Source organism: Hemitrygon akajei, unplaced genomic scaffold (genome assembly GCF_048418815.1).
Source record: "Hemitrygon akajei unplaced genomic scaffold, sHemAka1.3 Scf000041, whole genome shotgun sequence".
In the NCBI taxonomy this organism is placed as follows: Eukaryota; Metazoa; Chordata; class Chondrichthyes; order Myliobatiformes; family Dasyatidae; genus Hemitrygon; species Hemitrygon akajei.
In genome coordinates this window covers 195,115-207,860 of record NW_027331927.1, presented here as the reverse complement: position 1 = coordinate 207,860, position 12,746 = coordinate 195,115, and the positions used below count along the sequence as shown (strand labels likewise).

General features: G+C 47.3%; 1 protein-coding gene across 1 annotated transcript in view; it reads left to right on the top strand.

Annotated features, from left to right (window-relative positions):
- The window catches only part of LOC140720356 (NACHT, LRR and PYD domains-containing protein 3-like), a 30,040-nt gene extending 18,541 nt beyond the window's left edge, over positions 1 to 11,499 (top strand). Inside the window, exons 6-11 of the mRNA XM_073035226.1 lie at positions 5,559 to 7,296; positions 8,367 to 8,453; positions 8,609 to 8,779; positions 10,186 to 10,356; positions 10,512 to 10,679; positions 10,844 to 11,499. Of these exons, the coding sequence (XP_072891327.1) occupies positions 5,559 to 7,296; positions 8,367 to 8,453; positions 8,609 to 8,779; positions 10,186 to 10,356; positions 10,512 to 10,679; positions 10,844 to 10,931 (2,423 nt within the window). The 3' untranslated portion in view covers positions 10,932 to 11,499. The remainder of the gene's footprint in view (positions 1 to 5,558; positions 7,297 to 8,366; positions 8,454 to 8,608; positions 8,780 to 10,185; positions 10,357 to 10,511; positions 10,680 to 10,843) is intronic.
- Positions 11,500 to 12,746: the final 1,247 nt, after the last annotated feature.

Here is a 12,746-nt window from a genome sequence, read left to right as displayed (position 1 = left end):
AGTATCAGGAAGGATCCTACCTATCCTGCCTATGGGCTGTTTGCCCCTCTCCCATGAGGGAGGAGGCTACGTAGCATTCACAGCAGGACCATCAGACTCAAAATCAGTTACTTTCCTCAAGCAGTAAGACTAATCAACACCTCCAATGATTAAGCTACCCCTCCACTACTAACAACCCCCACCCCACCACCAGCACGGTTTTAAAATTTTCTGTCAGAACCACCCGTGGTTAGAGTGACTCCTGTATCGTATGTATTTATATTTATTGTGTTTTCCATTACATTCTTTATCTGAGTTATTTTATAACCATATAACCATATAACAATCACAGCACGGAAACAGGCCATTCCGGCCCTCCTAGTCCGTGCCGAACTCTTAATCTCACCTAGTCCCACCTACCCGCACTCAGCCCATAACCCTCCACTCCTTTCCTATCCATATACCTATCCAATTTTACCTTAAATGACACAACTGAACTGGCCTCTACTACTTCTACAGGAAGCTCATTCCACACAGCTATCACTCTCTGAGTAAAGAAATACCCCCTCGTGTTTCCCTTAAACTTTTGCCCCCTAACTCTCAAATCATGTCCTCTCGTTTGAATCTCCCCTACTCTCAATGGAAACAGCCTATTCACGTCAACTCTATCTATCCCTCTCAACATTTTAAATACCTCGATCAAATCCCCCCTCAACCTTCTACGCTCCAATGAATAGAGACCTAACTTGTTCAACCTTTCTCTGTAACTTAAGTGCTGAAACCCAGGTAACATCCTAGTAAATCGTCTCTGCACTCTCTCTAATTTATTGATATCTTTCCTATAATTCGGTGACCAGAACTGTACACAATATTCCAAATTTGGCCTTACCAATGCCTTGTACAATTTTAACATTACATCCCAACTTCTGTACTCAATGCTCTGATTTATAAAGGCCAGCGTTCCAAAAGCCTTCTTCACCACCCTATCTACATGAGACTCCACCTTCAGGGAACTATGCACTGTTATTCCTAGATCTCTCTGTTCCACTGCATTCCTCAATGCCCTACCATTTACCCTGTATGTTCTATTTGGATTATTCCTGCCAAAATGTAGAACCTCACACTTCTCAGCATTAAACTCCATCTGCCAACGTTCAGCCCATTCTTCTAACCGGCATAAATCTCCCTGCAAGCTTTGAAAACCCACCTCATTATCCACAACACCTCCTACCTTAGTATCATCAGCATACTTACTAATCCAATTTACCACCCCATCATCCAGATCATTTATGTATATTACAAACAACATTGGGCCCAAAACAGATCCCTGAGGCACCCCGCTAGTCACCGGCCTCCATCCCGATAAACAATTATCCACCACTACTCTCTGGCATCTCCCATCTAGCCACTGTTGAATCCATTTTATTACTCCAGCATTAATACCTAACGACTGAACCTTCTTAACTAACCTTCCATGTGGAGCTTTGTCAAAGGCCTTGCTGAAGTCCATATAGACTACATCCACTGCCTTACCCTCGTCAACATTCCTCGTAACTACTTCAAAAAATTCAATAAGGTTTGTCAAACATGACCTTCCACGCACAAATCCATGCTGGCTACTCCTAATCAGATCCTGTCTATCCAGATAATTATAAATACTATCTCTAAGAATACTTTCCATTAATTTACCCACCACTGATGTCAAACTGACAGGTCTATAATTGCCAGGCTTACTTCTAGAACCCTTTTTAAACAATGGAACCACATGAGCAATACGCCAATCCTCCGGCACAATCCCTGTTTCTAATGACATCTGAAAGATCTCCGTCAGAGCTCCTGCTATCTCTACACAAACTTCCCTCAAGGTCCTGGGGAATATCCGGTCAGGACCCGGAGATTTATCCACTTTTAAATTTCTTAAAAGCGCCAGTACTTCCACCTCTTTAATTGTCATAGGTTCCATAACTTCCTTACTTGTTTCCCACACCTTACACCATTCAATATCCTTCTCCTTAGTGAATACCGAAGAGAAGAAATCGTTCAAAATCTCTCCCATCTCCCTCGGCTCCACACATAGCTGACCACCCTGATTCTCTAAGGGACCAATTTTATCCCTCACTATCCTCTTGCTTTTAATATAACTGTAGAAGCATTTCGGATTTACTTCCACCTTATTTGCCAAACCAAACTCGTAACTTCTTTTAGCTTTTCTAATCTCTTTCTTAAGTTTCCTTTTACATTCTTTATATTCCTCGAGCAATTCCTTTACTCCATGCTGCCTATATCTATTGTAGACATCCCTCTTTTTTCGAACCAAGTTTCTAATATCCCTTGAAAACCATGGCGCTTTCAAACCTTTAACCTTTCCTTTCAACCGAACAGGAACATAAAGATTCTGTACCCTCATAATTTCACCCTTAAATGACCTCCATTTCTCTATTACATCCTTCCCATAAAACAACTTGACCCATTCCACTCTCTCTAAATCCCTGCACATCTCCTCAAAGTTAGCCTTTCTCCAATCAAAAATCTCAACTCTAGGTCCAGTCCTGTCCTTCTCCATAATTATATGGAAGCTAATGCTATTGTGATCACTGGACCCGAAGTGCTCCCCAACACATACATCTGTCAGCAGACCTATCGCATTCCCTAACAGGAGATCCAACACTGCCCCATCTCTAGTCGGTACTTCTATGTATTGTTGCAAAAAGCTATCCTGCACACATTTCACAAACTCTAAACCATCCAGCCCTTTTACAGAATGAGCTTCCCAATCTATGTGTGGAAAATTAAAATCTCCCACAATCACCACCTTGTGTTTACTACAAATATCTGCTATCTCCTTACACATTTGCTCTTCCAACTCACGCTCCCCATTAGGTGGCCTATAATACACTCCTATCAGTGTTACTACACCTTTCCCATTCCTCAATTCCACCCAAATAGCCTCCCTAGAGGAGCTCTGTAATCTATCCTTCCAAAGCACCGCCATAAGATTTTCTCGGACAAGCAATGCAACACCTCCTCCTCTGGCCCCTCCTACTCTATCACACCTGAAGCAACTAAATCCAGGAATATTTAGTTGCCAATCACACCCTTCCTGCAAGCATGTTTCACTAATAGCTACAACATCATAATTCCAGGTATCAATCCACACTTTAAGCTCATCCACCTTTCTTACAATGCTCCTAGCATTAAAATAGATACATTTAAGATACTCTCCACCTCCTCCTCTCTTTTCATCCCTAGCAATGCATTCAAATTTATTATCCTTTTCTTTCTTCTCCCCTACAACTTCGGGCTGAGCGCATCCCTCCTCCATCACCTGCCTGTCCTCCCTCACACACGGTCTACTTACTTGCTCTACTGGTGAACTAACCTCCTCTCCCATAGTTTCCTCAAATTGATTTCCGCCCCCCCATCTTACTAGTTTAAAGTCTGCCCCGTAGCCCTAGCAAACCTCCCCGCTAGGATATTGGTCCCCCCAGGATTCAAGTGTAACCCGTCCTTCTTGAACAGGTCACGCCTGCCCCAGAAGAGGTCCCAATGATCCAGAAACTTGAATCCCTGCCCCCTGCTCCAATCCCTCAACCACGCATTCATCCTCCACCTAATTCCATTCCTACTCTCACTGTCGCGTGGCACAGGCAGTAATCCCGAGATTACTACCTTTGCGGTCCTTCTTCTTAACTGCCTTCCTAACTCCCTATACTCTCGTTTCAGGACCTCTTCCCCTTTCCTACCTATGTCATTGGTACCTACATGTACCACGACCTCTGGCTCCTCACCCTCCCACTTCAGGATATCTTGGACGCGATCAGAAACGTCCCGGACCCTGGCACCAGGGAGGCAAACTACCATCCGAGACTCCCGATCACCTCCACAGAACCGCCTGTCTGAACCCCTGACTATCGAGTCCCCTATTACTATGGTCCTCTTTCTTCTATCCCTACCCTTCTGAGCTACAGGGCCATCCTCTGTGCCGGAGGCCCGGCCACTGTCACTTCCTCCAGGTAGGCTGTCCCCCCCAACAGTACTCAAACATGAGTACTTATTGTCAAGGGGTACAGCCACTGGGGTACTCTCTAGTACCTGCCCCTTCCCCTTCCTGACCGTGACCCACCTATCTGCCTCCCGTGGCCCCGGAGTGACCACCTGCCTGTAACTCCTCTCTATCACCTCCTCACTCTCCCTGACCAGGCGAAGGTCATCGAGCTGCAGCTCCAGTTCCCTAATTCGGTCCCTCAGGAGCTGCAGTTCGGCGCACCTGGCGCAGATGTGGACGTCCGGGAGGCTCGGAGACTCCAGAATCTCCCACATCCGACACCGAAAACAACAAGCTGCCCTCACACTCATACTTCCCGAATAACTGAAAATAACAAGAACTAAAAGATAAGCCTACTGTGCCCTATTCCGCTTAAGCCCTCTGAGCCCAAGCCCTACACTCTGCTCCCGGCTCACTCTGCTGCCCGCAAACGAAGCTGCCCGCTGCTTAAGGCTGCGTTCTTTTTATATCTTCCCTCCTTCCCAGGCCTCCTTCACGCGCCTGCGCAGTCCCGCCTCTCAGAACTCCGATCTGAGAAGCAATTTGAAAATGGCCGCCGCCGCACTTCTTCTCAAAGCCTCGCTGTCCTCTTCCAAAAGAGAACTGCCTCACTCCTTCTCTCCTTTTTATATCTTCCCTCCTTCCCAGGCCTCCTTCACGCGCCTGCGCAGTCCCGCCTCTCAGAACTCCGATCTGAGAAGCAATTTGAAAATGGCCGCCGCCGCACTTCTTCTCAAAGCCTCGCTGTCCTCTTCCAAAAGAGTTTTGTGCTGCATTACATCCGGAATAACAATTATTTCCTTCTCCTTTCCACGTGTATCTTCAATCTTGAATCTGTTGAGCATTTACAGCACATACTCTTTAAGAGACACGAGTCTGCAGATCTGCCGTCTCAAACTATTCTCCGGAGGAACTCAGTGAGCTGAGCAGCGTCTGTGATGATGGCGGGGTGGGGGGGGGGGGGGGGGCGGGGTTCTGTTTGCGTTTTGTGTCAAAATGCTGACCGTCTCAATCTCCTGAGCAAGACATTGACATTTTCTCCCCCAATCACCCACCCACAGTGCACGTGCTACTCAATAAAGCTACTTCTTTGTATTTTGAATCAGTGATGGTGGGTGGGAGGGGGAATCTGTGATTCCCCAACCTGTTCCTTTGACAGAATGCCCACGATCCTTTTCCCCATCTCCATACGCCACATCAAACATCCGGCTTTCAAAGTTCTTCCACAGGAACAATAATAGCTCTGGCAGTGGTGGGAGTTTATCCAGTACAGGACTGTCGGGGGTTAGTAAACTATTAGGGAAATACTCACCTTCACAGCACAGTTAATGTGCAAATGTGAAGATCTGGTGTTTATCTAGTCCAGGCCTCTCTGTCCAGTCAGGTGTCTGTTAATCACATCTACTTCACTGTACGAACATCCATTGATGAATTCAATCAAGGCAATAGCTTTGAGCTAACTCTTGTGTACTTATATACTGAGTTCTGAGTTGAGCCATTTAACATTTTGACTATGTTCCTGTTCCCATGGAAGATGTTCAACAGAAACACAAGGAGACTCTGCGGGCACAAACTGAAACACTGAGAGTGAACACGATCCTGATGAGGGAGAAGGTGAAGGTTTTCCAGCTGGTTGATCGATACGCTGAGCTCACGGTCATTTCTACTGTTCGAGATCGGAGACTGGTGGAACATGAGCTGCTGGCAAGAGGCAGAGACCATGGCAATTGGAGAGAAAAACATCTCCGCAGAGAACTGGAAAAAATCCGGACTGATCAGTTGTTCCAGAGCAGCTTTTCCTGGAGTAAATCCAAATCTGGGAGTTCAGCAACAGTGGCTGGAGTCCCAGGGATCGGGAAAACAACAATGGTACAAAGGATTGTTCATGACTGGGCGACGGGGACAATATTCCAACAATTCCAGTTTGTTTTCAGTTTCAAATTCCGCGATTTAAACTCCATTAACTGCAGGATAAACATGAGGGAACTGATTCTGGATCAGTATCCTTACTTTGGGAATATCTTGAGAGAGGTCTGGAAGAAACCAGAGGGATTGCTGTTTATATTCGATGGTTTGGATGAATTTAAGCACAGAATCGATTTTGCTGACTATCGGAGAGATACAGAACCCAAGCACCAGTGCCCAGATCCCGAGTGGTGGTGTGAAGTGTCTGACATTGTGTACAGTTTAATCCAGGGCAAACTGCTCCCAGGGTGTTCAGTGCTGGTGACCACCCGCCCCATTGCTTTACGTTTATTGGAAAAGGCTGATATCAGTATCTGGGCTGAAATCCTGGGATTTGTTGGTGAGGAACGGAAGGAATATTTCATCAGACATTTTGAAGATCAGACGGTGGCGGAAGCTGTTTTCAAACACGTGAAGGAGAACGAGATCCTGTACACCATGAGCTACAACCCCTCCTACTGCTGGATCCTCACTCTGGTACTGGGCCCCTTCTTCACACAAAGAGTGATGGACCAACAGCGAGTTCCCAAGACCATCACCCAACTGTACTCCTACTATATTTACAACATTCTGAAAAACCACAGCTGTGAGATTGAGAAACCCCGTGATGTGTTAGTCAGGGTGGGTCAGATGGCCTTCAGAGGAGTGTCCGAGAAGAAGATTGTGTTTACAGATGGAGATTTGAACAACTACAATCTGCAGCCTTCCCAGTTCCTGTCCGGGTTTCTAATGGAGATATTGGAGAGAGAGGATTCTGCCCGGAGCGTGGTGTACACATTCCCACACCTCACCATCCAAGAGTTTGTAGCTGCAGTCGCACAATTCCTGAATCCACATCCCGTGGATAACCTGAATTTCCTCACTGAAGCCCACAACACAACAGATGGGCGATTTGAGGTATTTCTCCGTTTTGTTGCTGGTCTCTCCTCCCCAATGACAGCTCGGGGCCTGGAGGAGTTTCTGGGTCCATTCCCTCATCAAACAACCTGCCGAGTGATTGACTGGGTGAAGGAGGAAGTTAAACGTCAGATTGGAAACACACAGAGTGAAGCTGGTAAAAGGAGACTCCTGAACACATTACACTACCTGTTTGAGTCTCAGAACCGTGGACTGGCTCAGGCCGCACTAGAATCTGTGGAAACACTTTCATTCAGTGGAATGACACTGACCCCGATTGACTGCGCAGTCCTGTCTCATGCAATCGGACTCTGTGATACAATAAAGCAGCTCGACCTGGAGAACTGCTACATTCAGTGTGAAGGAATCCGGCGGCTGGGACCCGGGCTGCACAAGTGCCAGGACTTGAGGTAACTTGATTTATCTCTCACTCTGAACGGTGAAACTGTTCCAGTGTGTTGTTTCAATTTAAAGGTATTTGGGTAAAACTGCAGTAAATCAAATTGTGAAGAATTGTGACAAATGCCCAGGGGATCGGTCAGTAATTCCCCCAGGACGGGAGGGTTCTGTGGTTCCTTGTGAAGGGATGTTGGGGACTTCATCAGATCAGTGAACAACGGCCATTGGTTTAATGGTGGTAAATCACAGGAATGGCTGTGTTTCTCGCTCCCTGTGACATGTCCAGTGACAGTGTTACTTCTCAGACACTGACGCCCAAACCAACACTGAATGCAATAGGTGGGTCAGAGCTTCACACCCCCTTCCGATGGACAAGAGACCATCGGCAGACTGTCCAAACTTTACAATGCCTTCCTGGTGAGGGACAAGAGAAAGTTAGTGGACTGTCCCAGTGAGAGTGAGAGAATTCCCTCTGTGAGATTGTCCTCCCCTGCCCTTCCCCATCTGTGACTATCACCAGCAGTCCACCTGTGTCAATGTGGGCACTACCCCGCCCCCAAATGGTTATGTCCTCTATATATGGGCCCTAATTCAGACCTTCTGCTCACAAGCGATCTTCCTCAGCATCTGATCCTCCTTCGGATCTCTCTTCCCCACTACCTATTTCCTGTCGGATCTCTCTTACCCATCCTCTTAGGAGTAAGAGGATCTCTCTTCCCCATTCCGCTTCCTCCTGCAGGTTCAGTCTTTCTATCCTTTTTCCTCAGGTGATCTCTTCAACAATGTCTCATCACCATTCCCAATTCAAATTCATTCTCACTGTGAGACTTTCTCCCACCCTACGGCCCTGCCCTTTCTGACCCTCACAGGTCAGGAACACTCTTCTGACCATCTGGGAATGAGACAGAATATATGGAGTTTACAGGGTCACACCGACAGTGAGGAACATTGACAGCGATGGGAACTCCGATCAGTGATTTACTGAAGGTTTTAATGTTTCCTGAAAAATCCGAGTGAGAGAAATTCCCTCAGACCCACGGTTTGAATCACTTTGTTCATCAATTTCTCTGTTTGTGTTCAGACTTGGGGAGAATAAACTGGGAGATTCTGGAGTAAAACTGGTGTCTGCGGCTCTGAGGAACCCAGAGTGTAAAATACAGAAACTGTGGTAAGTACCAGACTGTGGGAGATTGTGCTTACAGTCACTGGGTGTCTGACACTGAAAATTAATGTGATCAGTAATTGTGTTACTGATAAACATTCGGGATTTGTACCGTCTCCTGTCTCTCTGTGTCTTTCACCGTCAATCTCTCTCATCTCCAGGCTGGGGGATGTCGGTGTCACTGATTCTGGTGTCGAGGATCTCGCTTCCCCTCTCAGTAAAATATCATCACTAATGGAGCTGGACCTGGGTAGTAATAAATTGGGAGATTCAGGAGTGAAACTGGTGTCTGCGGCTCTGAGGAACCCAGAGTGTAAAATACAGAAACTGTGGTAAGTACCAGACTGTGGGAGATTTGCGTATAAGTTTGCGTATAAGGAGAAGGTGGGAGTGGAGGATGCTATCACGTATTTGCTGCACAAATCACTCTCTCACCTAGATGGGGTCAGTTGTGCTGTGAGGATTACATTCCTTGACTTCTCTAGTGCCTTTAACACCATCCAGCCCAAGATCTTAAGGCACAAACTAACGGAGATGGGAGTAGACTCTCACATGGTGGATTGGATAGTGGACTACTTGACAGATAGACCTCAGTATGTGCGGTTGGGAGACTGTAGGTCTGACACGGTGGTCAGCAGCACATGAGCGCCGCAGGGAACCGTACTCTCTCCGGTCCTGTTCACCCTGTACACATCAGACTTCCAATATAACTCGGAGTCCTGCCATGTGCAGAAGTTCGCTGATGACACGGCCATAGTGGGGTGTGTCAGGAATGGACAGGAGGAGGAGTATAGGAAACTGATACAGGACTTTGTGATATGGTGCAACTGAAACTACCTGCGTCTCAATATCACCAAGACCAAGGAGATGGTGGTGGACTTTAGGAGATCTAGGCCTCATATGGAGCCAGTGATCATTAATGGAGAATGTGTGGAGCAGGTTAAGACCTACAAGTATCTGGGAGTACAGTTAGACGAGAAGCTAGACTGGACTGCCAACACAGATGCCTTGTGCAGGAAGGCACAGAGTCGACTGTACTTCCTTAGAAGGATGGCGTCATTCAATGTCTGTAGTGAGATGCTGAAGATGTTCTATAGGTCAGTTGTGGAGAGCGCCCTCTTCTTTGTGGTGGCGTGTTGGGGAGGAAGCATTAAGAAGAGGGACGCCTCACGTCTTAATAAGCTGGTAAGGAAGGCGGGCTCTGTCGTGGGCAAAGTACTGAAGAGTTTAACATCGGTAGCTGAGCGAAGGGCGCTGAGTAGGCTACGGTCAATTATGGAAAACCCTGAACATCCTCTACATAGCACCATCCAGAGACAGAGAAGCAGTTTCAGCAACAGGTTTCTATCGATGCAATGCTCCTCAGACAGGATGAAGAGGTCAATACTCCCCAATGCCATTAGGCTTTACAATTCAACCGCCAGGACTTAGAACTTTTTTTAAAGCTATTATTAATGCTTTTTGAGTTAGTGAACTCATGCATATCATGATGCATATCATATTTTTACTGTGTCAAGTATTGTATGTAATTAGTTTTTGCTACAACAAGTGTATGGGACATTGGGGAAAAAAGGTTGAATTTCCCCATGGGGATGAATAAAGTATCTTCTATCTATCTATCTAGGTGCCTGGCACCGAACATTAATATAAGCAGTAATTGTGTTACTGATAAACACTAGGGATTTGTACTGTCTCCTGTCTCTCTGTGTCCTTCACCGTCACTCTGTCTCATCTCCAGGCTGATGGAGATCGGTCTCACAGATTCTGCTGCCGAGGATCTCGTCTCCGCTCTCAGTACAAATCAATCACTGATGGAGCTGGACCTGGGTAGTAATAAACTGGCAGATTCCGGAGTCAAACTTGTGTCTGCGGCTCTGAGGAACCCGAAGTGTAAAATACAGAAACTGCGGTAAGTACCAGACTGTGCGAGATTGTGTTTACAGTCACTAGGTGTCTGACACTGAACATTAATGTGATCAATATTTGTGTTACTGATAAATACTGGGGATTTGTACCGTCTCCTGTCTCTCTGTGTCCTTCACCCTCACTCTCTCTCATCTCCAGGCTGGACAATGTCAGTCTCACAGATTCTGGTGCCGAGGATCTTGTCTCCGCACTCAGTGCCAAACCATCACTGATGGGGCTTAGCCTTGGTTACAACTTGCTGACAGACCGATCTGTTCCCGCTCTCCGCCGCCTCATACTGGCTCTCCCGAATCTGGAGTGGATCGGGTGAGTGTTTGTATTAATGTTCAATGTGATAAAATATCAGCGGATCCGCGGGTTTTCGGGTGATATTTGTCTGTGAGTGTTGTTGAAACATTAACCCGAGTCCCCTGTTACTGACACTATTGTGAAATCTGTTTATTTCATCTTTATTCTTCCATCTGTTTCAGACTGTATGGGAATTCGTTCAGTGGGACCGGGGAGAAGGAACTGAGATCTCTACAGGAACCCAGACCCAGACTGACAGTGTCCCTGTAAACATCTGAATATTTGAACATCCCCGCACAATTCCCAACTGTTCTAACGGAACTGTCTCCGGCCTCGAGCTCGGTGACAGCGGAAGCGATCCCACAGTGACGTATTTCTGACTGTTATCCGGCATGTTCATGACTCCCCACGTGACACCCCGGAGAATTACCCAGACAGGAAGAGCACAGGGGTCGGGGCTCAGTTTGGGACACCGGTGTCCCGGGGTGGGATTATCCCGGGAGGGAATCCCTTTGCTCCCTTTGCTGAGGACGGTGCATTCGGTAGTCTGGCCGATATAATGATGTTAAATTGACAAATCCCTCGGTAGTGACCCTGGATCTGCAGCGATCCCGGACACGGCCCTGAAGTATGTTTTTATAATCATTGGTTCCCCGATGCAGAGTGACGGTGAGAAACGGGACTGATTATTCAACCGGTCACTTGTTGTCGCCGGTCAGTTAATTGTGTGTGACTGTGAGTGAGCTGGAAGCAGCTTATTTATTCCCGCACGTCAGCAGCTCACACATTGTTTAATTTACATTTCTCATGATGAAATCAATAAACCGCTGTAACTTCCTGTCCTGGTGCCGGACTCGAGTTTTATTTGAGGTTTCTGCTGCCCCCCGCACCCTGTGCACTGCAACAGTGGGTCGGAGCTCCTCACACTGACACAGTAGCGTCTCAGCTCCAGGCTGAGGGAGGTCGGACTGGCTAAGTCTGGATGCCCAGGATCTCGTCTCCACCCAAACCCCTTCCTGGCTATCTGACCACCTCCTGCCCCCGCAAACAGTTATAAAGTACAATTGTATCAGACGTGAGTCCACTGACGTAGTGCATCAAAGTTTTAAAAAGGAGAAGAAGTTTTCAACGGTCATTTAAATCGAAGCAAGAGGCGGAGAGGGAAGGGGTAAAGGAAGCTCAGAGAGAAGCTGTTTTTTTTTACTGATCGGGGCAATGAGGCTGGACTGCACAGGCGCGTGAAGTAGCGCGCCAAAGGTTTAAATGAAAGACCGTCATATACAGCGGCCATTGTCGGAGTGGACTGTGGCAGAGTGGGTCGGCTTTGGCTCAATTAGGCTTCGGCGAGAACAGGCAGAGGCGAGGTTGAATGGGACACGACTGAGCTAGCGCATGAAAGTCGGCGGGGGAATGTAAAAAGCGAGCAGAGGCTGAGTGCAAGCTTCACTCCAGGTGAGGTAAGGCTGCGTAAGTTCCTTTAATTAATCTAATTAGCTTAGGAGTAGGTAATGGGGGCAGCAGTTAGGGCAGCTGAGTGCTCTGTTTGCAGTATGTGGGAAATCAGTGCGAGCACAGCTGTCCCTGATGACTACACCTGTAAAAGGTGCATCCAGCTGCAGCTCCTGACAAACCGTGTTAGGGAACTGGAGCTGGAGCTGGATGAACTTCGGACCATTCGGGTGGCAGAGGCAGAAATAGACAGGAGTTTCAGGGAGATAGTCACCCCTAGGAGTCAGGAGACAGGTAGTTGGGTGACTGTCAGGAGAGGGAAGGGGAATAGACAGGAAGAGCAGAGCACCCCTGTGGCCGTTCCCATCAACAATAAGTATACCGTTTTGGATACTGTTGGTGGGGACGATCACCCAGGGACAAGTTGCCTCGCTGCTGCCAGGGTCCAAGATATCTCAGATCGAGTTCTCAGAATTCTCAAGAGGGAGGGTGAGTAGCTGTATGTCGTGGTCCATGTAGGCACCAATGACGTGGGTAGGAAGAGTGAGGAGGTCCTGTAAGGTGAGTTTAGGGAGCTCGGTGCCAAGTTAAAGAACAGGATCTACAGGATAGCAATCTCAGGGTTGCTACCAGTGC